General features: G+C 40.8%; 1 protein-coding gene, 1 non-coding gene and 1 pseudogene across 2 annotated transcripts; 2 read left to right on the top strand and 1 right to left on the bottom strand.

Annotated features, from left to right (window-relative positions):
* LOC138242774 (zinc finger and SCAN domain-containing protein 2-like) overlaps window positions 1–24533 on the top strand; it is a 587776-nt pseudogene that overhangs the window by 276275 nt on the left and 286968 nt on the right.
* Window positions 2833–2904, top strand: trnaa-ugc (transfer RNA alanine (anticodon UGC)). The gene has a single exon. It is a non-coding gene; the product is annotated as a tRNA-Ala (tRNA).
* LOC138243336 (antigen WC1.1-like) lies at window positions 5723–23678 on the bottom strand. The gene is given in 12 exon segments (XM_069198898.1): window positions 5723–5898; window positions 7840–7926; window positions 8426–8512; window positions 8971–9042; window positions 9336–9434; window positions 9810–9953; window positions 10661–11016; window positions 11462–11771; window positions 12698–13028; window positions 14258–14457; window positions 15573–15758; window positions 23621–23678. Coding segments are annotated over 12 exon segments (2106 nt in total).

Below are 24533 nucleotides of genomic sequence, written 5' to 3'. Positions count from 1 at the left end.
TTTACTTATTGTGTTTGTGTTATTGTGAGTTTTGAAAATTGGTTTACAATTTTCTGAAATGTGTTTCACACAAAAATTCTATTTGGATATTCACTACTTACATATTCCCCTTTGCTGAGGATAAATACAGTAATCCATCCCGATTAGTACTTTTAAAAATTACTGTAAAGAGCCATCTACAGGTGAAAGGCGGCATAACATCACAGCAGCAGCATTTAAGGCAGAAGAAGCTGGCGAATAAGAAGCCAGATTCAGCTTCGTTAATGCAATACCATTGGGTGAGGTGGAAAAATATTTCTTGCTCTGAATCCTAACATTTGTATAGGAGGTGTTCTAGTACTTCTTGCCTCAGATAAAACTACCAATACACTTATTTCTACTCCATCAATAGCAGCAGTGTTATCGGTACTGAGTCCTAAATGTACTGTATATCTAGATATATCTATGCTCTCGCAGTCTCCTTCCTCACCGCTCCTGCTCGCTTGACACTCAGTCTCTATGCCTGGGCTCGTTGAATCTCTGTCCAAGTCTTTTGGATCTTAATGACTATATGACCAAAAAATAATTTCAGGTTTACAAATTTGACACCTACTCAATTCAGAGTGCACATGTTTCTTGTTACAGAGGGGAAAAAATGCACATGAAATTTCTCATGCTCACCTATAAGGCTCTGCATGGCTTGGCACCTCATTACCTGTCTGAACTATTATCGCCCTACTCCCCACCTCGCAACCTTCTCTCTTCTAATTCTGCTCTCCTAACTGTTCCCCAAGCCCATCTACATTCTGTGGGTGACAGGGCCTTCTCCTGTTATGCCCCAAGCCCTGGAACTCTCTCCCCAAGGATATCACAGAGTCACCTTCTCTAAACTACTTCAAATCCAGACTCAAAACCCTCTTCTTTAGAAAAGCCTTTACTGAACTGGTTCCATTCTTCACCCCTCTGCTTTTCTTAGTACCACCATCCACGGTCTCCTCTATATATTGTAATTGTGTTTTATCTTGTGTATTTTTATTTATTGTTGTTGTCATTCTGTAAAGAGCTTTGAGAAGCCACCTTTTAAGGCTCTATCCGCATGTACCCCATGTATTAAGAAGACCCCCATATTAAAAAAAATCATAAAAAAGAAAGAACACTTTCACAACCCAACACAAGGTTGTATAAGGTGAGGGGGGCTGTCTGGTGTGTAAAACACTTGGTTGTAGCATTGTGAATGTTGTGCTTCAAATGCTATTGAGTCATGAAGAGGACCTCCCTATCCCAGTGTATTGCATGTCTAAATGGTGCCGTATTGGAAAAAATCATAAAAAAACTGAAGGAGGTTTCACAACCCAAAGCAAGGCTGGGAAAGGTCAGAGGACCTGCTTAGTGTGTAAAACACTTACTTGCAGCATTGTGGGTGCTGTGGTTTAAATGCTATTGGCTTGTGAACAGCATCCCCCTATCCTAGTGCACAGTGCCACATTCAATAAAACCATGAGAAAAAGAGATTCACAACCCAAAGCTCTCCCAGTCTTCTGTGTAAACAATCATGGACATCATGATTTGAACATCATGGGTGCTGTTTTTAAAAAGCTGTTGAGTTAAGAATAGGAATTTTCATGCAGAATGAAAACAGGAAATAAAGGGTTTCAGAAATAAAACAAAGCTTTATTCCCGTGCTGACAGTCTGGGTAATTGGAAACTGCTGATCTGCTTCCTATGGTCATATATGGGTTTTTCGCATGAAACTCTATTGAGCAGTATTTCTGCGTTGTGAACGTATGTATGTATACAGCGGTCCCCCAGTGTTCCAGATGGTGCGTAATTGCGCATCAATCAAAACCCCGACTGTCAGAAAAGGATAATTAGCTCACTGATATGTTTATGGAGGGGTTGTGAAAATTTTCAAAGTCGTGGTCTTTAAAATGCATTTGGTTTGAAGGCGTTCTGTGTTATATGATATGTGATATGGCACAAGAATATTCGTGTGTGGAATAAAAAGACAAACTGAAGGCTGTGAGAACATTCACAATGTACTTTATACACAAAACAATTGTATATACAAAGCAATTGTTTCATAAAAACGCTACAGGCATGCCAAAATCGTTTTCGAACTTCAAGCTAACTTTACCCCGGTCAAAGTGATGAAGACACAGACATTTAATGAAAACGAATTTGATTCACTTAAGGCTCTGCTCTTTTGTTGTGATGTCATTTTAATTAATGTTAGCTGTGATTAGGTGTCGTTTTTGTCTCTTTTAACTTGAGAGTTAAAGAGTTTAAGAGTCTGCTCCTTTCTTCCTGGTATAGAAACAACATGTTCCATGTTTACAACCACCACTATAAATTATTTGTTCAGCTCTAACACCTGTCTGCGTTGACAAGGCATCTCAAAATGACATATTAAATTAGAACACGATCCTTCTGGTTACCATTCCTGTGGTTGGAGCGTTGTTTCACCCTTTTTCGTTCTTCAACAATATTTACAGACAGGGCTTTATCACTGGAGTTGTACAGAAGTGTGCATCGGTCCATGAAAATCATCAGTACTGCTGTTGTTCTATGCATAGTTTAACCGAGAGCACTTAAAAGATGCAAAAAGCTTTCAAAGAAAACAGAATTAAAAGACAGCAGAGTAAGGAGGTAAAAAAGCACTTCCCCGTCGAGGAATTAACCACTGTCGCCCGTGTGACTGGATATAAAAATAACTGATTCGTTTTTGCCCAGTCTCTGGAAGCTTCAATGCGATTATTTTTCCTTCCTTATTTCTTCATTCCCATGAATTTACTCTGTAGTAGAGGAAACACGAAAGTGGGAAATTGCAGGCATTCTCCCTGAGCACACACCAGTGGGGATGTAGCTCAGTGGTAGAGCGCATGCTTTGCATGTATGAGGTCCCGGGTTCAATCCCTGGCATCTCCATGTGCTTTACATTATTGTGCTCACATCGCAATCTTCTGTTGAGTGAGAACTCTTTGTCGGTGTTCATAGAGAGCCAGGTTTACACAATTAAGTTCAGTCACACACAAAGTGCTACAGTGTTGCTCTGCTGTTTTAAATGTACCTCCAAAGCATTTAGTTCTGTTAACTACCAAATGATTTGAACTAATTTAACGTCATATTCAGGAAATCCAGAGAACGTCTCCACACTTGTCGTGGCTGTTGAAGAAATCACCTGTTAAATCTCACCCGGGATTTCTTGAGAAATCATTCAGCGAGTGAGTCCTCCCTCTGGACTCCGCACTAAACTGAAAGCTGCGCGAATTCCTCACTGCGTGTCCTGTACTGTTACAGGTGCTGTCGTGTAGATGTGGAGCACAGCCATAAGGACACTTTGAACTTTTTCCATATGTGAAGGAAAAGGCAAAAGAGCATGAATAGTATTAATCGTTTAAAATATCCATGGTACAACTCGAGAAAGTACTGAAGGACTAAACAACAACTTTTGATGATTACAAGAGATTCAAGAAACACAACCATCCACACACGGGGTTGGATCCTGAACGCTTAAGTTAAGACAAAGCGAAGGATACGAACTGTAAACTCTCTTCACGTCTTACCGTTTGTGAAATAAAACAATTTCTTACTTTCTTAATAATTTCTTACTGCTGATAGACGATTTATTGCATTTTAACAAAATCACAATTACAAACATTTTGGGTTAAACTGTTATTCACACACTCTAACGAAGATAAACGTTAGTGTCTTCTGGTGTGTGAGCCCATTTCTAATAAGAATAAAAAATAAGTTATATAAATTGAATTGTTCTACTTTTTATACTTACATAGTCTTATTAATATTTCAGTTAAATATTTTCTTCTGTAGTAATACAAGTCTCGATTTACAATTTTTGGACATTGTGCATCTTAAATAATTTTATTAGTTTCGGTTTTGGAAAATCGCGCCTAGAAGCTACCAAAACTGGTAATGTTCACAAGATGTGTAATGCAATAGCAGCCTTCTGGGTGGAAAACAAAAAGTATTTCTTGGTATGAATCCTAGCTCATTTATAGGCGGCATTCTAGGACTTCTCGCTTCAGAAATCCTGTCAACGCATCGTACGTTTCTACTCCACTCGTACGTTTCTACTCCATCAATATCAGCAGTGTTATCACTACCAAACGCTAAGAATAGATCCTGGCAATCCTTCGTGAGATCTTCGTTGGAAAATTGTTTATTTTATTTAAAACAAATATTTTCAATACCATCCAAAAAGTCAAAAGTTTCAATTGCATGCAACTGATGAGATCTCTTTTCGATGAAAGTTATAAGTACATCCAAAACACGTTTCTTGTGGATCCAGAAGAGGATCATTATGAGGCTCAAAACATGCCTGTCTCTTCTTTTTTTGAGGACGAATTGATTATTGAGGTGTAATCATTGGTTCAAAACCCAAATCATCTGGTATCGCTGTTGTTTCTTTGATAGTTTCTTCAAATCCTTCAATTGATCTTCCATATCGAGGGATAATATCATACAAGTTGTGGTTTTCTTTTAATCACCAATTTTATTAAAATGTCACCTTCTTTTACAGATGTCTTGCATGTTTCACAAGATATAACAGTCCTTGCATCTTCAGGTAAAATGTTTTAAAAAGTACAACAAAAGTACAATATACTGAACAGCATTTATGCTTACATGTATATTAAAATGAAGGTACATATACCAAGATATTAAAATACAATTGTACAGATTTGTGAAGTTTTCCACCAAATCTGCAGTGTAATTTTGAAGTATTATAGCTGAGAATGCAAGGTGAGTATGAAGATCAAATTCAATGAGTGAAAATGATTTTCTTGGAAGTTGCCGATGTTGGTCATTATTGATCATTCCAGGTGATATTGACTTAGGTACTCAAATGTTTACTTGTTGTAGCTTGAAATGTGCAAAACACTCACATTTCTTTCAAATATGAAGATGTTTTACTGTATCTAGTGCTCTGTACTGGTCAATCTGGGTGCTATAAAATACCTATGGTTTGAGGTGCAGTATAAAGTGAATATTGGGGTGTCTCTAGTGCTGTGGGATGCTGCGTTTTAAATTGAGCAGCTCCTGAAGGCAGGACAAGGAGTCTTAGATAGATGCAATTTCTTCTCATTGGATCAATAAAGTATCTATCTATCTTAACCTTTTGATTTGAAGGGAATGTAAATAACAGCCAGGTTGTCTCTTTGGTTGTGTTGTATCTGGTTCTGTCGACAGTGCCTTTTGTTCCTTGTGTGGATTAAATCATACTTATGAATTGATCACAAACATTTAGGCATTCTCTCCTTCTGGGGTTGATTTTATCATTGTGAGTGGCCAAAGGTTCCTTATATATTTAATTAAAAGTCTTTAATTGTACAAAATTAAGAAATTACAAATGAATGACAAAATGGTTTTAAAAAGTTTATTTTTAAAAAGGAAACGTTAAGAAAATGTCTATACATTTCTGCACATCAGAAATCTTACATTCAGAATTCTATATCAATTAATAGTTTTATTTCAGAAACATATCATATTGTACAAGAAAAAAAGACTGAATGGAATAGGGAACTTTAAGGTCTCCCTGTTTTAAAACACAAACTGCAGGTCCTGTAGACAAAGTCAATGAGGACAGTGACTCACTTGTCAGAGCTCTCAGGTGACAGACAGTGTCAGTGTGGAAGCAGTGGAGTGAAGTGGACTCAGGTCACAGACAGTCTCAGTGCTCAGAACTGTTGTAAGACTGTGTGACTCTGTTGGTGAAGCTCTTCTGTGTCTAGACCTGCTGGAGGAGGTTCTCCCAGACAGCTCTGTCAGTCTCACAGCGCCCATCCTCTCCCTGAGACTCGTCCCCAACATCATCGTAGTCAGTCCTAGCAGGGGCAGGGGCTCCTTCTTCAGAGGGCAGTGTGGGCAGGACCCTGTCCACTCCAGGGCCAGGCTGGAGGACACCTGACAGAGAGACAGACTCATGATTTGTCAAATGAGCCAGTTATTGAAATAATATTGTTACATATTAGGATTATGAAAATTGTGAATAACAAAAATGACTGAGTAGATAAATTAAAAAAATAAATTAATCATAACCCCCTACTTTTAAAGATTTTGCCAAGAATATACCCAAGCATTTGGTATAGTTAAAGGCACATAAGAGATTTGTTAATTAAATATTTGTTATTAACAACACTACACACACGAAATTACACACAACATAAATATACAGCACACAATTACAAATTTGCTAACAAGGTGTTTTAGACACCTACATCCTAACCACCCAGAAAATCCTCAAACTGCTACCAAGTATTCAGCTTTTACAGAACACCTTTATGAAAGAAAGAGAAACCAAACCTTCTAAACCTAAGATATTACAACTTCAGTTAAATCTCTCTTTGTGAACCCAATTGTTACAAAATGAATGGGAGCCTATCTCCCTGTTCTAAAGATGCTCCCACTAGCCAGGAGAGGCACTCTTTAACTAAGGGATTCTCTAAATAAGAAATAAAAGTTTCTAAAAACAACAGAAAGGCAAGCTCTCTTTATGAGGGTCAAAGACTAAACTCCAGTCTGGTCTTTCCAGTTGATCTGGACAAGTAGTAGAAGCAAGAAGTAGCTCTCGCCTTCTATCATTCCTGGACAGTTGATTGACAATCATTTACCCAGAACTTTATGGTTGCTTTGATCTCTGAATCTCACACCTCAGCATCTCAGCAAACATCGCCTTGCTTTGCAGCCACTAGCCATGTACTGTAATTGGAATTGGAATTGATGACATTACCCAGGTGTACCTAGATTTTTTAAAACACTTACATAGTCACAATAGTGTAGTGAATGGGGATTTTAATTTTCTGTAACAATAAGAAATTATAGCAGTATATTTTGAGAGTACTTGTAGACTTTTAGAAACTAATCAAACATAATTATCTATAGTCTCACTCATGTATTCTAACCATACAAAATACAATTTATTGATATAATCATAATTTGCATAACAAACAATAAGCATAATAGAACATACTGTATCTGAGAAGTACTCTGCTTTGATATCAATGGCTATTAGTGGACTAACAGTTATAGTATACAGAATAGATGTAACAATATTGTACTCAAAAAGCGTTTAATAGGTTTTTTAAATTAAATTGTATCTTTTTGGAAGAATTGATGATTCAGTGTAGAATTCACTTATACTTATGAAGTATCAATGCTCTAAAACCACAGTGAGGAAGACCTAGTAATTTCTGAGCCTAGTAATTCTCTCTGCAGTCAGAGAACAGAATTCCTGGTCTTCGGGAATCTAAAGCTTTGTTCTGCCCAGACCTCATTCACTCATCATTAATCAGCTGCTGATCAATTTAAATCAATTTAAATCTGATTGGCTAGGTGTGTCAGTAGGTGGGTTTCAGTGACACTGTGATCTTTGTGATCTAACTTTGTACAATTCAGGTCACTCAGTCTTTATTGGCTGTTATTGATCCTTGTAGGACATGATAGAGTGAAGCTACCGCTACTTCAAAATGCCTGATTCCCCCCTGTCTTGGATGACAGTGCAACAGAGATGGATTACTTGAGGTTATCTTTCCCATCCCTGAACTACCTAACCCACACTGAGCCCCCTGGCTGTAGCCCCTTTTACCTGAAGTGGGGTCTTCCTCACTGCTGAACACATCACTGTACCCAGAGGTTGTCTCATCAGAGAGGAGTCTCCCTGTGAACAGAAGAGCAGGTCAGTAATGGCTCTGTCATTCTGACACAGACTGACCTGTCAGAGACCTTTTCTCTTCCAGGTAGTGTTTATTTGCAGATATGAAATTAGGTTGAGACTAATTTCTAATGACAAAGGCTACTGTGGGCTGGTACTGGGGGTACTCCTTAGTCTTTTTTATAATAACTCACCTGACACAGTGTCTGGACTCTGGGGCACAGTGATGGCATCATCATAGTACTCAGGGGCCTCTTCTTTCACAGAGGACATCAGCTTTCCTAAAGCACACAGAGCACAGCTTCACTGTCACACATCAGCACACTGAGTTATCTAGAGCGCAGGACTGCTGGAGCTCATCAGAACACACTGATTAACTGAACATCACACAGGATCTAAAACTCCAGGCTCTAAGTACAGGAGATCAGGGGGAACCTGATTTCCAGTCCTATTCACAACTGTAATAAATGTAAAACAATTCCTAGATTTTCAAATAAGATGTTGAAGGAAAACAAGGCAGAGAAAGTTTGGCTGTATTTGGACAGTGAGGGTGGTGATGTGAACCCTATGAGATACTGAAGAGGAGCCGGACACTGGCAGCAGTGACCCAGAGTGAGTGTGCAGGGCTGAGATCACAGGGAGAGAGTCAGATTCATGTAACTGGTGCAGAGTAGTACAGACTCCGTATTCAGAGGCTGAGATCCAAGAAAGAGTAGAGAGATTCAGACTCTGTGGGATTGGTGCAGAGTTTCCCCATGTGATTGGACTGAAATAACCCACCTGACAAGGCATCTGGACTCTGAGGTACAGTTACAGCATCATCATAGTACTCTGGGATCTCTTCTTTCAGAGGAGTTATCGAGTCTCCTGAACCACACAGAGAGACAGAGAATTTACACTTCAGGACTCAGACTTACTTTGACCATAGAGCTGCAAAGTAATTGGAAAGTGTGATTTTAAATGTTTTATGGTGTATAGTTAAGCCAAAACTCTAGGGTCGCTGATTTATCTGATCTGAAAGGCAGCATGCTGTTCCGCAGTCTCCTTTTCTATCAAAACCAATGGGAGCAGCACCCTGTTTACCACCCCAGTATTGACCAGGTCTAGTTTTGCTCAGCATCTATGATTTGCTGAGATAATGCTAGTGTGAGGCAACACTGAAAAACAGACTTTATAAAGTATCAAACACGTGTGGTTATATTTATATAATTCAGGATTTTCTACATAAGTTCTCTAAATGTTAGCGTGGTTTGAGGTGAGAGTGAGTACTGAACTGAAGACCTCCTCACTCCCACACTGAGCCCCCTGACTCAACCTCCCCTCACCTGGTACTGGGTCTCCCTCACTGTCCTCCACATCATCATATCCAGAGGGCAGCTCATCAGAGAGGAATCTCCCTGTGAACAGGAGGACAGATCAGTATTACCTGCAGTCAGACAGCAGCCTCACTGTCCTCTACTGGAAGAGAAGCCAGTGTGTGAGTTTGTGTTTATAAGGCAGATCCAGAATCGTGCTGTGTTGATTTTCTTCACTTAGTTTGACACCAGTTGAGAAAAAACCCTACAGGTTTAAAACTAAAAAATACCCTTTTTGTCAGAAACCAGTTGAGTGAGATTTTCTACAAGTGTAAGTCCTCAGATTTTCCTTAGAGGGTGGAGACTAATCACACCTGAAGACTGTCTCCACTCACCTCTCCTGGGGGCGCTGTAGGTTCCCTCTCTGGCAAGTTTGTACTCTATTTCCTCGTAGACGGCATCATGATTGGAGGCGAGTGCTCCCTTAGATAGGGCTGTGTGAGGAAACAGACACTCAGGGTTAACATGCAGGGAGAGGAGTACAAGATAAAAAATGTCACTCCTAAACCTATTTTGGACATTTGAGCACACAAATGTTATGATTCTGGATTTGCAAATTTCCTGATATCTCCACCTGTAATTGTTGCTAATCTTTTTCAAATAATCTTTCTTAAACTACAAATGGATTTCTCTACCCTATTAAAATTGCTCACATCCAGCACACCTTTAAATTAGACAGGTTTTACCTCAGGCAATTGTGATTTTAAAGCAGGTTTATTCCTCAAGGTAATTATGTAAATATAAGTTCCATGTGAGTGACAGAACTGACCACTAGAGGTCACTATGTGGATGGAGAGTTCCCTCCCTACCTTTCCTCAGCTTCCTGTTCTGGATCAGCTGCCCCACTAACAGAGCCAGCACCACGAAGAGCAGAGCCCCCAGCAGCAGGAGGACCAGGGGCGAGGCAGACAGGCCTCCCAGCGGCTGTGTCTGGGGTGTTGTCCTGGTTCTGCCTGAGAGAGGGGGAGACAATGGATGAACAGGGATCAGGAGAGGTGCTCTTGGGCTCATATATGCTTCGACAGATGGAATGTCCTGTTCTCCTCATGTTCCCATATGGGGCTATCATGGCTTCAGGGTGAACCCAAGATCAACGAAGAATAGTTAAGAATTCCAAATCTAAACCACCAGGACTGTCAGTAAATCAGTGATGAAAGAGAGGACACTAGCACTAGATCTACACCGGGAAACTGAAAACACTGATCTTCACAATGAGGGAGGAGAGGAGACACTACAGCAACACTGGGAATCTGAAGAGACAGAAAGACAGGAGTTATCAATGACAAGGAGGATTTATGTTCACCTGTAGCTGTTGTTGGACTGGCTGTTGTCTCTGACAAACCTGTAAAAGAGATAGGAGAGCTGTCAATATATTGCCTTTGGTTTTACAGCAGGTTATATCCACAGTGGTCTTAAAAAGAAAATCTTTACATTTGTTCCTTGAGGTCAAATCTAGGATTGCTGGATGAATGGTGTCTTGTTCGGAATTAAAGCTTAGTGTTGTTCACATACACAGGGCTACAAAACATCCCAATCTTGTGACTGATGATCTTAGTTGGATTAGTTAGATATAAAGCAGTGATAGAGTATGGGTGACATCAGTCTAACTTCTCCATTGATCTGCTACCTTGTTCATCTACAGTTCTAAGACTATCCTCACCTGTACAGGTAACCCCCGCATCCTCCTTGTGTCGACAGTCACTCTGATTCAGTCCAGAGTGACAGCAGTCCCACAGGTGAAGTTCACTGCCTGTGCAGTTCACCTCGTCCAGCCAGATGGCGCCGTTTCCTGGTCCGAATGAGGCCTCTATTGCTGCACTCACTGCATCCCCACAGCCCAGCTGTCTGCAGACCACCTGGGCATCCTGCAGGTCCCAGGAGTCGTCACAGACTGTCCCCCAGGAGCCCTCATACCGCAACTCCACCTGGCCAGAGCAGTTAGTGCCTCCAACCAGGCGCAGAGCCAGTGGGACTGAAAGTCAACAGAAAGGTTATTCAGTGTCATTAGATCTGTGACTGTAGATGAGAGCAGAGAGGTTACTGAGAGTTACTTCAGCTCAGTGACTGTAGTAGAGGTTAGTGAGGTATTGAGTGGCTCTAGAAGAGAGCTGTATGGTTACTGTTCCTCAGCTCAGGGCTGCAGTGTCTCTGACTGTTTTACACACTGAACTCACCTGGGCAGTGCTGCTGAGGCTGCTCTTCCTGAGGGGCTGGAGTGCTTCTGTCAGCTTCTTTTCTAGGACCTTCAAAGATTAATAGTCATATAAAAACATTATTATTATAAAATGAATAACAATGACATTGCTTTCATTTTTATACATGTTTGGATATAAATTTATAATAATTCAATTGAAAGCTCTTATTATGTTCTGAACTTGGCAAAACACTAATCCACAGAGCTGCTCGAGATAAAGACAATCACTGCAGAGCTGTTTAAGAGGAAGGCAGCATTACTCTTCACTCTCTACCTGAGCAGGTGATATTAGCCACTTCTTGGTCTGTGCAGTCATTCTGACCCCAGGGGGAGGAGGGACACTGCCACAGGGAAGAGTCATGTTTGCGACAGGAGACAAAGTCCAGCCATTTGGGATCTGGGCTCAGCCTGGAGTTTGTCTCTCTGATGGTGCCCTTGTCTCCACAGCCCAGCTGTTTACAGATCACTGCGGCTGTGGAGTCAGTCATGCCGTTCTGACACACACTGCCCCAGGTGCCATTGTAGTAAACCTCTGCCTGTCCTGAACAGCCTGCAGACAGTCTCAGCAGAGTGTAATCTGTCAAGACAGCAGGGAAAGTTAAAGGAAACAAACCCTGACAAGACAGCCCAACGTTTCATTCTGAACTGGTAAGAAACAACTAGCAATGAAATGAAATGAACATGTAATGAAACAATGACAGCTGTACAATAACACAGTTGACATGAAGGTGACAGGCAGGACTGTGTGGTTCTGTTCATTCAGAACCTGGACAGTACATCACACAGAACTTTAAATCCCATTACATGATCAGGTTCTGACCCAAAACATCATTCTGATCAGCTTGGCTATTCAGCAGCAGCACAACTAAGAGACTGAGGCATGAAAGTAGAACTCTTGGCTCAGGATGAGCGGTGCAGCGTTATGAATGGAGAAAACGTGGCTCAGGGTGACATTTAACATTGTGTGGGTCATCAGGATCTGACCAGAAGCCATTCTTGGAACAAATCAAAATGAAACATTTGAGGCAGAAAATCATGAAAGATAATGGCCAAGACAAATACACCCAAACAGACAACAGGTCTTATTGATGTGAGAAGTTTAAAGTTTGGACCCTAGATTTTACTGGAGGACTGAGATGAATATATCCCCATTCACTAGTGGAGGGGAATTTCTCTTGAGTTTCTTTCTCTCTTTATTTATTTTTGCTGGGATGTGAATATGTGCATTCACAACTGTATCATAAATATAAATATTTATTTTAAAATTAATTCTGCATCCAGCTCAGTCTTTTCCTCAACAAGATGCATTTAAGCACTCCAGATGCAAACCATATCCACAATGTGGAATTCCAGTATGTGGATTATTTTATTTAGTTAACTTACTGAACACAAGATTCTCACATTCTCACAAGTCAAACATATTTAGGCACTCTAGATGCAAGCCATATCCACAATGTGGGATTAAAGAATCTGAATCATTGTAATTTTAATTATCTCCCCTACCTGAACACAGGATTCTCACATCCTCCTTGTGTCCACAGTCATGCCGTCCCCACCCTGCTGAGGGACACTCCCACAGAGACGACTCGTTCCCCAGACAGCCCACCTCGTCCAGCCAGATGGGTCCAGTTCCCTGGCTGAAGGAGGCCGGCACTGGGGCACTGAGGGCCGTCCCACACTGGAGCTGTCTGCACACCACCTGAGAGTCTGCCAGGTCCCAGGAGTCATCGCAGACTGTCCCCCAGGAACCATTGTGATATACCTCCAGCCTCCCAGCACAGTCACCTCCTGCACCAACCAGCCTGAGGGACAGCTGATCTAGGAGCAGAGAATTAGAGGTTAGGGGTCAGAGGTCAGTGCAGTACTAAGAGATCACCATGACCTGCTGTTACAAGTTGAAGATTATCTCGGCCCACTAGGCACAGCAGATACAGTTCAAGTACAATGTTTCTTGACTTTTGATTAATTTAATATATACTTATTGTAACAGATTGTTCATAAGCAGTATACCAGATAAGTTACTTTTCTGACCCACTGCTGGGCACAGAGACAATAGCTCCACCGGTGACAAATTGCAGTATTCAGATAGATGCGTTTGCTGTAGATCCCAAAGACCCTAGTGTGTTTGTGACACACAGAAAAAACTGCACACACATAGCTGTTGCCTCACTGACTGATCTGGGATTCCACTGAGCAACAGAGACATCAACACACACTGAGAGCCCTGGAGATACAGAACAGGGGCTAATTCATACCTGGTGTTTTGGAAAAGGGAACAGCTGAAGAAGGGAAACCTGTGAAACAAACAGAGAGAGAGAAAACAGACTGTGAACCATGTGTGAGAGGTGCAGTTTAGCACCAGAAATGAAACTAGAATTAAAACAGCACTGATGTGATTAAGACAGTCTTCAATCTCTCTTTACCTGCTCCAGGTGAATCTCTGGTCATATTTGAGTCTGTAAAACAGAAGAAAGGAGCTCATTTCTGTCCACAGGAGTGATGTTTCACCAGTGCAGGGTCAGCTGTGTGTGGGGCTCAACTGTACATAACATCTGTAATTATTGACTTTCTGAGACTCACTTTTTTTTCAGCCTCCTGTTAAATAGGGCTCCATTAATTAAACTAATTAAACAGTTCAGGTGTTAATTACGGGATACTGAGATCCAATACTTTCTTTCATTTTTAGGACAGTGATCTCAATATAAATGTAAAACAGATTTATGTCCACAGTGAATTGTTGTACCTAATCATCTGAAAAAAAATGACAATGAAAATGATTACCCCTTTAGTTAATATTTGAGTTATATATGATATGATTCAAATATGCTCACATGCTTTAAGGAATATATTTTTACTGGCAGCGTGTAACAGAGCAGGTATTCAGTAAATCATGAAGACAGTGTGCTGCTGTGTGTAAGCACATGATTTTTAAACATAATTCTCACCAGAGCAGATGACTCCTGCGTCCTGTCCATGAGAGCACCCTGCTCTCCCCCATGTAGAGACAGCGCAGTGTGAGAGACGGCTCTCATTGCCCCGGCACTCAAACACATCAGCCCTTACTGGTCCACTGCCCTGTCCAAACCAGGCCTGTCCTGGTGCTGCTACAGCCTCCCCACAGTCCAGCTGCTGACAGAGAACACTGGCATCTCTCAGGTCCCAGTACAGGTCACACACTGTCCCCCAGTCCTTGAAGAGCCACTGTAACTCCACTCGGCCAGAGCAGGAGTCAGAGCCGTTCGCCAGCCTGAACCCTGTGTATCCTGCAGATAGGAGAGAACTTCACCAGCATGACACCACAGCAGGCTACAAGAAATACAACAAATTAAAGTACCAATACAGTGAAAAAAACTATAAGATTCAGCACATAGTGAGTGAGAAACCAATAGCAGGCATATAATAAGAACAGATATTGTGATGCCATAAGTGATTGTTTCCTCAAAGGGTGCTACTTTCCCTGGGGACTCATTTTTCAAAGTTTTCCCCATACGTAAGATAACGATGTGCAGCTCATAGGAGACAATTAGCACCCTGCTCTAGGCCACATGAAACCAGGAAGGATTTGGAGAAGACAGAAAAATTCCCCGATAATTGCCTCAGCCTGGCACATATTGAAATAAAGTATTAATAAATCATCCCCAAGATGAAAGTTTTCACTTACATTTTTCATCTCTACAATTCCAGTCTTAGGCCTGAAGAATAGCGTTGATATTTCTGTAACAGTCCTTGCCATCACACTGGCTGTTTACCTTACTTTTCCTAGCTTCATCAGTGAGCAGCTTTGTTACAATTGAAAAATCTACCTACTACCTGCTAACTGTACTTTTTTCCCCACACAGTCTGAGAGCTGAAGGATAGGTTTCTGATATTAAAACAGGCTTTGACACAGCATAGGCTGATAAGTTTTCCCAGCCTCAAGGCTGAAGGATAGTTTTGGCAATTGGACAGGCTGTAGATATACGTTTCACAAAACAGCCCAGGCAGCTATGTCTAGTGTGCCCGGTCCAGGTCATATACTGTAAGTTCCAGCTAATAAATCACTGTTTTAAATTAAGTCTGGTGTGTGGGGTGTGTGCTTGGGACCCTGCCTAGAACATGCCGATTGCGTGCTGCCCCACTCGACACTCCTCAGGAGATCACCCACTCTCCCCTGGAGATCACTCAGTCTACATCAGAGATCACCCAATCAAAATATGTATAATTTATGACTCTATAACAATTGTTTCCATGAGTGAAAACGTTGTGACAATCTTACCTGTACAAGTCAGACTTACAGCTCTACTCTGGGAGCAGCTGTGCTCTGGCCTGGCTGCAGTGGGGCAGTGCAGTAGTTTGGACTCTTGTCCTCTACACTGGAACTGCTTTGACCTGACTGCACCCTGGCCCTGTCCGTAATGAGCCCATCTGTGTATCACTGAAGGAGCCCCACAGTCCAGCTCCCGACAGACAACCTCTGCATCCTGCCAGTCAAAGTCAGAGTCGCACACTGAGGTCCAGGTGTTCTTGAGATTCACCTCCACTCTCCCAGAGCAGAGACTGTGTCCGTTCACCAGCCTCAGGAAACCTGCAATAGAGAACTACAGGCTGTCAGTCTCAGCAGGTAATCTCTCATAGTACAGCTCATTGCTCACTGTCACTGCACCTGGTGCCTGTGAGAATTAAACTTACTACCCTATGAAAATAAACCAACTTCATGTGAAAAAATAAATATAATAGATTCTCAATTTAAATCTTGACTTCTTAATGTTCCATTCATAAACAGATTTACACCTACAATTTGGCATAGAAAATTAAATTTTAGAAATACATACACTATTACAATCAATTGTACAATAATGCAGAGTGCTTTCAATAAGAATATAGATAATAGGATAGATATAGATAAAAAAAGTAGATAATAGGAAATAAATAAAAATGAAATGAAAGAGAGGAGAGTCAGAAGAAAATCTGAAAGGTCAACGTCAGATAGTTAAACCAAAACATATTTTAGGGCTGAATGTTTTTACTGAATGTAAAATTGATTGTTTTCCTCCAGAAATAATGTAGATACATGTACATCTAATAATTGTAGATGAATGTTAAACTCTGTTAAGATCAAAGACTCTAAATCATCAATCTCCACCTCTGTGCCCTAACATGTGCCTCTAAATAAGGTGTTCAGTGCATCATTACCTGTACGCTGGGGCAAATACAAGATATGAAAATCAGAGACACTAAATTAATCAGTTTGTGTAATACTACAAATCAAACTATCACCATAATTCCAGCTGTTCCACATGTTCATAGCAATAACCACAGTGCTGAAGATGCCACCTGTGGAACACATTCAACTGTACAATAAGTAAAAATAGAAACTGATCACGAATCCATCCATCCATTTTCAAACTGCTTCTTACAATTCATGATTCCCAGTGTAGCCAGGGATGTAGACTTAATAAATACAGAAGAAAAAAAACGGATCGATATCACCAAATTCACAGAAGCAGAATGGCATGTCATATACTCAAAGAAAAGATTCCCCATTGCCTGGCACTGCTGAAACAGGACTGTCTGACCTGGGCACTGACACACACTCTGGACAAGACCAGGACTGTCACAGCCTGGCACTGCTGGAGCAGGACTGTCTGACCTGGGCACTGACAGACAGTCTGGACAAGACCAGGACTGTCACAGCCTGACACTGCTGGAACAGGACAGTCAGACCTGGGCACTGACACACACTCTGGACAAGACCAGGACTGTCACAGTCTGGCACTGCTGGAGCAGGACTGTCTGACCTGGGCACTGACAGACGCTCTGGACACATCCAGGGTTGTGCTTCTCCACATGAAAGCAGATCTCAGAGAATGACACACTCTCATGGAGTTCAGCTCCACGTACGCACAGCTGGGTCTAGCAGTCAGCTCCTGGCTATGTTAGGGATTCGGTAAGAGAAACCGAAACCAGTGAATGAACCCACTTGGAGGAGCTGATAAAGCCTAGCCGTGATCCGAAGAAAGCCGTAGTCGAAGAAACGAGCCGAGAGTCCAGGGGAAGCCAGAGATCCAAACAGGGAACAAGTTAGCGAAGCCAAACTGTGATCCGAAACCGTAGACAATAGAGCAATCCGGGAGTCCAGGGGAAGCCAGAGATTCAAAACAGAGAGTGAGTACCGAAGCCAAGCCGTGATCCGAAAAACCGCTGTCAAAGGGGGAAAAAGCGTAATCCGAAAACCAAGAAAGACACAAAGCAGAAGAAGGAGTAGCGCAACTAGGAAGCTCGAAAGGAAAACCAATACTGAGCCAGGAGGTAGGAACAGACAGGTGTTTAAGTACAGGATAAGACGGGGGTGTAGTGGTGAATAAGTAAACTGATAGGTAAACTGATGGAGTAAGGTTACGCCTTCTTCTGTCTCCTCCGTTGCCGGGAGGCAGGGATCGGAACAGGCTACAGTGCATCACAAGAAAATACATGACCACCAGTGCCGTAAAGAAGTCAAAATATGGCAGAGCAGTTTAGATGTTAGATGTCTAGTCTGAAATATCAAACCTGAAATCATTAATTTACATAAATGAGCCAACAGAACTGTTTCTTCTCTATTTATATCAAAAGCTGCATTGGTTTCTTGGATTCTTAAATTCTGGGCTCATCAGAATCAGACCGACAGTCACTCCACCACCAAGGATCAGCCTTTTGGACAGCTGGTAGTGCAGCTGAACTCCACTACAGCACTGAGCCCCACAAGACCATTAAAAGACACCTGAGACTGTCCAGATCCACTGACACTGACACCAACATACCATTAAAACACACCTGAGACTGACCAGATCCACTGACACTGACACCAACATACCATTAAAACACACCTGAGACTGTCCAGATCCACTGACACTGACACCAACATACCATTTAAACACACCTGAGACTGACCAGATCCACTGACACTGACACCAAAATACCATTTAAACACACCTGAAACTGACCAGATCCACTGACACTGACACCAACATACCATTAAAACACACCTGAGACTGACCAGATCCACTGACACTGACACCAACACACCATTTAAATACACCTGAAACTGACCAGATCCACTGACACTGACACCAATGTACCATTAAAACACACCTGAGACTGACCAGATCCACTGACACCGACACCAACACACCATTTAAACACACCTGAAACTGACCAGATCCACTGACACTGACACCAACACACCATTTAAATACACCTGAAACTGACCAGATCCACTGACACTGACACCAATGTACCATTAAAACACACCTGAGACTGACCAGATCCACTGACACCGACACCAACACACCATTTAAACACACCTGAAACTGACCAGATCCACTGACACTGACACCAACATACCATTTAAACACACCTGAAACTGACCAGATCCACTGACACTGACACCAACATACCATTAAAACACACCTGAAACTGACCAGATCCACTGACACTGACACCAACATACCATTTAAACACACCTGAGACTGACCAGATCCACTGACACTGAGACCGACATACCATTTAAACACACCTGAGACTTACCAGATCTACTGACACTGACACTGACATACCATTAAAACACACCCGAAACTGACCAGATCCACTGACACTGACACCAACATACCATTTAAAGACACCTGAAACTGACCAGATCCACTGACACTGACACCAACATACCATTTAAACACACCTGAAACTGACCAGATCCACTGACACTGACACCAACATACCATTTAAACACACCTGAAACTGACCAGATCCACTGACACTGACACCAACATACCATTTAAACACACCTGAAACTGACCAGATCCACTGACACTGACACCAACATACCATTAAAACACACCTGAAACTGACCAGATCCACTGACACTGACACCAACATACCATTTAAACACACCTGAAACTGACCAGATCCACTGACACTGACACCAAAATACCATTAAAACACCTGAAAATGAAAAGGCATTTCACCCAACAGCACAGTGGAACCACAGCAGATTGTCACTTCACCAGTGCTAAAACAGTAAAGACAAAGTGAAGTAGATACAGACTCACTGAGCACAGCCTGCCTGTTTAAACTGAACAACACTGAACAACACTGAAGTGCCTGGAGAGAGAGGATGAGCTACAGGAAGACACTTCCTGTTGTCCTGCTACATAAACACAGAGGAAACACAGAAAAAAGACACACTTAAATTAATATATAAATTTAATATAATATGTTTATAACGTATATTGCTTTTAATTATTATTATCATCATATTATCAATACTAGATTTTAATTTATTTAGTTTTAATTAAATGGATCATGATGATGGACTCTAGATCAGTGGAGGAGTTTTCATTGTCCTCAAGCTGGAGACTGGAGAGAGTCTCTGTCTCTTACCTGAACACCTCACTCCAGCATCAGAGTCATGACTCAAGCCCCAGTCTTTCACTTCAATGTTTCGACAGTCCCTCAGCGCAGGAAACCCCACCCAACAGGACTGATCCAGACCCTGGTCCGAAGTGAGCTCCTCCTGGTGCTGATACAGCAGATCCACAGCCCAGCTGTCTGCACACCACTGCAGCATCATCCAGATCCCAGCCAAAGTCAGCTACTGTCCCCCACTCTCCATCATGATACACCTCCACTGTCCCCTCACAGGGACTGGCACCATTCATCAGCCTCACATCAGCACTGCCTGCAGAGAGAGAGAAACAAGACTTATCACCATGTCTACAGGATATTTTTATATTAAGACATTTTAGAAATACACCTGGAATTTTTATTTGGTTTTACCTGTTTGATTGGATTGCTAGTCTCTCCCATGGGGAACAAGAGACAGTGGAGTGACAGGAAGTCCACCAGCAGCCATCTTACCTCTCCCTCCACACACCTGTGTCCAGATCCTGTTATATATCTCTCTGTCCATATCACTGTGTGACTGCAGAGGGCTGTTCTGCTATGGTTACTACAGTGGACAGTGGCTGTAAAGACTGTGCTCATGTGTTTCTAAAAGCTGTGGTTAGTACAGTGGTCAGTGGCTGTAATGAGTGTGTTCCTGTGTTTCTGGGAGTTGTGGTCAGTACAGTGGTCAGTAGCTGTAATTACGGTGTTCCTGTGTTTCTGGAAAATGTGGTCAGGACAGTGGCTGTAATGATTGTGCTCCTGTGTTTCTGGAAGTGGTCAGTTGGCTGTAATGATGGTCTTCCTGTGTTTGAGGAAGCTGTGGTCAGTAGAGTGGACAATGGCTGTAAAGTGTACAATGGCTGTAAAGACCTGTAAAGACCATGTCCTTCAGTTTCTAGAAGCTGTGGTCAGTATATTGGTCAGTATATTGGTCAGTTGCTGTAATGACTGTGCTCCTGTGTTTCTAGAAGCTGTGGTCAGTACAGTGGTCAGTGGCTGTAATTACTGTGTTCCTGTGTTTCTAGAAGCTGTGGTCAGAGTGGACAGTGGTTGTAATGACGATGTTCCTGTGTTTCTGGGAGCTGTGGTCAGTATAGTGGACAATGACTGTAATGATGGTGTTCTGGGTTTCTGGAAGCTGTGGTCAGTACAGTGGACAGTGGCTGTGGTGTCAGAAGGCTGAATGACTGAAACCAGGTTTGGTGTATCTGGTGTATCTGGGTCTCAGGCCCCACATGTACTTAGCAGTGCACACTGACCACATGTCTGTATCAGACACTGATTTAAACACTGATAAGTCTTTTTAATGGTCTACATTGAAAATAAGTTATAAAATCCAAAACAGAATCAATAAAAATATTTTCTTAATAGATGGATGCTTCACAACTTGTGCTGCAATATGTGAAGTGTAATGCTGCAGAAAGATGGAAAATCTGCAGCAGGAGATATAATTGAAACCCAGGCGCGGGACTTTGAGCTCTTTCAGAGTTTGAATGATCAGGGAGTAACAGTGTTTAAAAACACACTGATCTCTGTTAATACACTAGTCTGTTATTATACCTGTTAGAGAGGGCAGAATTGAGCACAATGAAATAAACAACCCCTGGTAAATATTTTGAGATGTTGTATTATTGTTAAAACATTTATATTCCATTTTGTTTGCAAATGGGAAAATTTCCTAGCACATGACCCAAATTACAACCAAAATTTTGTATTTTATTATTGTGGTAATAGATAAGGGATTGTCAAGTTGTACAACATTTGTGATAAGGTTGCTAAATATCTACAATATTAATAGTTATAATAATTATATGTTAGTACTTAAAAAACATTATCCTTAGTCTGTGTTGTGTGTAATAGTGTATAACTGCATATAAAACTATTAATACAGCATTAATAGAAAATAGTTTAAAAAACATATAAGCTGAATTAATATTATGATTAATTGTAGAGGTGAAATTCTTGTTAATACTGCAAATTGTTTATTATTTTTCCTTATTTATAGCACCAGAATAAAATCAATTATAATTTTAAGGAATATCCATAAAGCTGAGTTTTAAATTAAACAGAAAAGCACTTCTGCATGCTGTAGTCACTACGGCGGGCAGTGGCTGTAATAACTGTAGAACCTCAGATGGCTGGTCCTGGGTTCCAGGAGACTGTGGTCACTGTACTGGACACTGTACTAACTCTGTGGCTTCCAAGTCCTGGGACCAGTGTTTCTGTGTTACTGGGACCTGTGGTCACAACAGTGGTCAGAGGCTGACAGGTACTTCACATGTTGTGCTGAAATGTGTGTGAGGTGTATATTCCCATTGTCTGTATATGAATTATTGACAATGATTTTCTAGCCTTTACCTGCCAACATCTAAACTTAACACATGATCATCAGATTAAATTATATTAAAGAACAACATTTTTCAAAAATACCAGACAGGTTTAACATATAGGCACAGATACATTTATTATGATGTTGTCCTGAGCAACTGCTCAAAAATCTAAACTTGAGTCCTGTGATTACGAATTATTTTTTAAATATTGCATTTGTATGATAACATGTAATTAAATATTTAATTTGTATAACTCATACTTATATAATTGCATTTGATAATAATTTCAGATTTCGAATGTAGTCAAAAACAATAAAGCATTCTTATTAAAACTTCACAATTTACAAAAAAAAACCTGTCATTAGATAACTAACCTAAAAACACAAAATAAGTTATTTAGCTGTTAAATAATAGACAAATCCTGTATAAACACAAAACACAACTACCATTTTTTAATTCTTGCTGTAATGCCACAATGTCTTGTAGTTGTTAAATTATTAATGTTACACCTCAGTTTCTGATGAGACCCCAGTTAATAATAATACACCTACAATACTAAGAATTTTCACAATTGTGTTAATATTTTTCATTTTATAACTTATAAAGCAATAAAGAATGTAACTTTTATCAGCCTGTCCTTTTCAATGTGAAAACAAGCAAACCTGGTCTTTATGAACCAGGTAATACATATATCAGTTTTATTTTAATACTATAAAAATACAAGAGCTAATTGTCCTATGACTGAAAATGTTTTACATTTTCAAAATGTAATTGTAAGTCTTTAAAATGAAGAATTCACACTCATAACTTCCTATCATATTGGAACACATATTCTTATAACACCTAGAGGAACTACTTGTTTTCACAGCAACTGAATATCACACAGCCTAACGATAGAAACCTGGACTGTCTGAATACACCAAAGATATAATGGCAGCATTAAAACTCCAGTCTTATTTCTCTAGCATAAACACTTTAGGTGGTAATAACACATTTACTGTATATCTATTAATTCATCAGTCTGTAATAATTTAATATGAGTCACAAATATAATTCACTATTTAAAAACACGTGTATCTCTATTAATGCACCAGTCTGTAATAAGACAATACAGAGGAGTCAGAATTGAACACAATAAAATAATAAACAACCCAGGGTATTTCTGAATCATCCTGTATAATATGATATTATTCTAGAAACATTTTTTATTGCTCACACTTTTTTTGTTTTCGAATAGATGAAGACTTTTTCACATGTCACAGCATATCACTCAAATTATCACTTATATATAAAGTTTATTATTACAGTAACAAGTAAGTTAAATAACTTTTTAAAGATTTTATACACTCCATGTTTTCACAAATTATCAATAGAGGGTGATAATGGCCAGCTTCTGCTCTATCCATCTATAACATTATTATTATATAATGTTTAGAAATCTTAAGAATATTTTAATAAAATCCAATAAAAATTAAAAGCAACTAATTATATTTAGACACAACTAATTATATTTCCTTACTTACAGACCAAGATAAAATACAGTTATAATATTTTTTATGAATACCCACAAACTGAATGTAAAATTAACTTTTAAAAATTGTTCAACCCACTTATTGCTCCATTTACATCAAAACTTTACTTAATTTAATTCCAGTTGTTGTCTGTCTGTCTGGACAGGAGAAGACTGGTCACTTACTGGCTGAGCTGTGCAGCACCAGGACAGCGAGAGAGAAGATGGACAGGCAGCTCTCCATTGTCATCAGGACAGAGTGCAGCTGAGACCCCTGTCTTCACCCCTGAGCCCACAGGGCAACTGAGCTGCTGCTCCGCACCCCGGACCCCCAGTAACAACACAGCCCCCCGCCCCGCCAATCACACACAGCACTGCCTTTTCAGACTGACAGCAGGAACCTCTCACACAGGCGGGACGCCAATCACACAGGGCCCTTTCAGTCTTCTCCATATATATCAGAGACACATCACTGTTTCCTCTCCCTGAAGACACTCCCAGCAGCGCGGAGGAGAGGAGAGACAGGAGCAGCTCTCCTGTCTCACTAGAGGAAACACAGATACAGATACAGACAGCAGGGCCGCAGGTGCTACAGGGGCAGGAAGAGATCAGATATTAAACAAAAAAAAATCTTTGCAGTTCTAGACAAGTATTATAATTGAAAATCAGTATCAAGATAATCAATTATGTATATATGGTCCTGTAATTCTTGCTGTCTGTATCAGGAAGTGTCTAGAACGTGGTTCTGTCTTGCTGTCTGTGTCAGGCAGTGTCCAGTGACTGGTGTCCTGAATATGGTCCTGTCTTGCTGTCTGTGTCAGGCAGTGTCCAGTGACTGGTGTCCTGAATATGGTAGTATCAGTGGCAGCAGCAGTTGTGGTAGCAGTAGTAGTATTAGCAGTTATGCTGTATTTAAACTCTCCTGTTCAATATAGCAGAGTTCTTGTGTTACAGCTTCACCATAATAGCTGCAGCAGCAGGAGTCAGTTTCAAATTTGAAAAAGCAACAAAATTATGAAAAAAAGTTCAGTCCTTGTTAATACAGCGGCGATTTAAGGTAGAGCTTCACTGGAGCTACAGGTCAGGCTCTGCAGTGAGT

The sequence above is a fragment of the Lepisosteus oculatus genome, chromosome 14 (assembly GCF_040954835.1).
Source record: "Lepisosteus oculatus isolate fLepOcu1 chromosome 14, fLepOcu1.hap2, whole genome shotgun sequence".
Taxonomy (NCBI): domain Eukaryota; kingdom Metazoa; phylum Chordata; class Actinopteri; order Semionotiformes; family Lepisosteidae; genus Lepisosteus; species Lepisosteus oculatus.
This window is presented reverse-complemented; position numbering and strand designations above follow the sequence as displayed.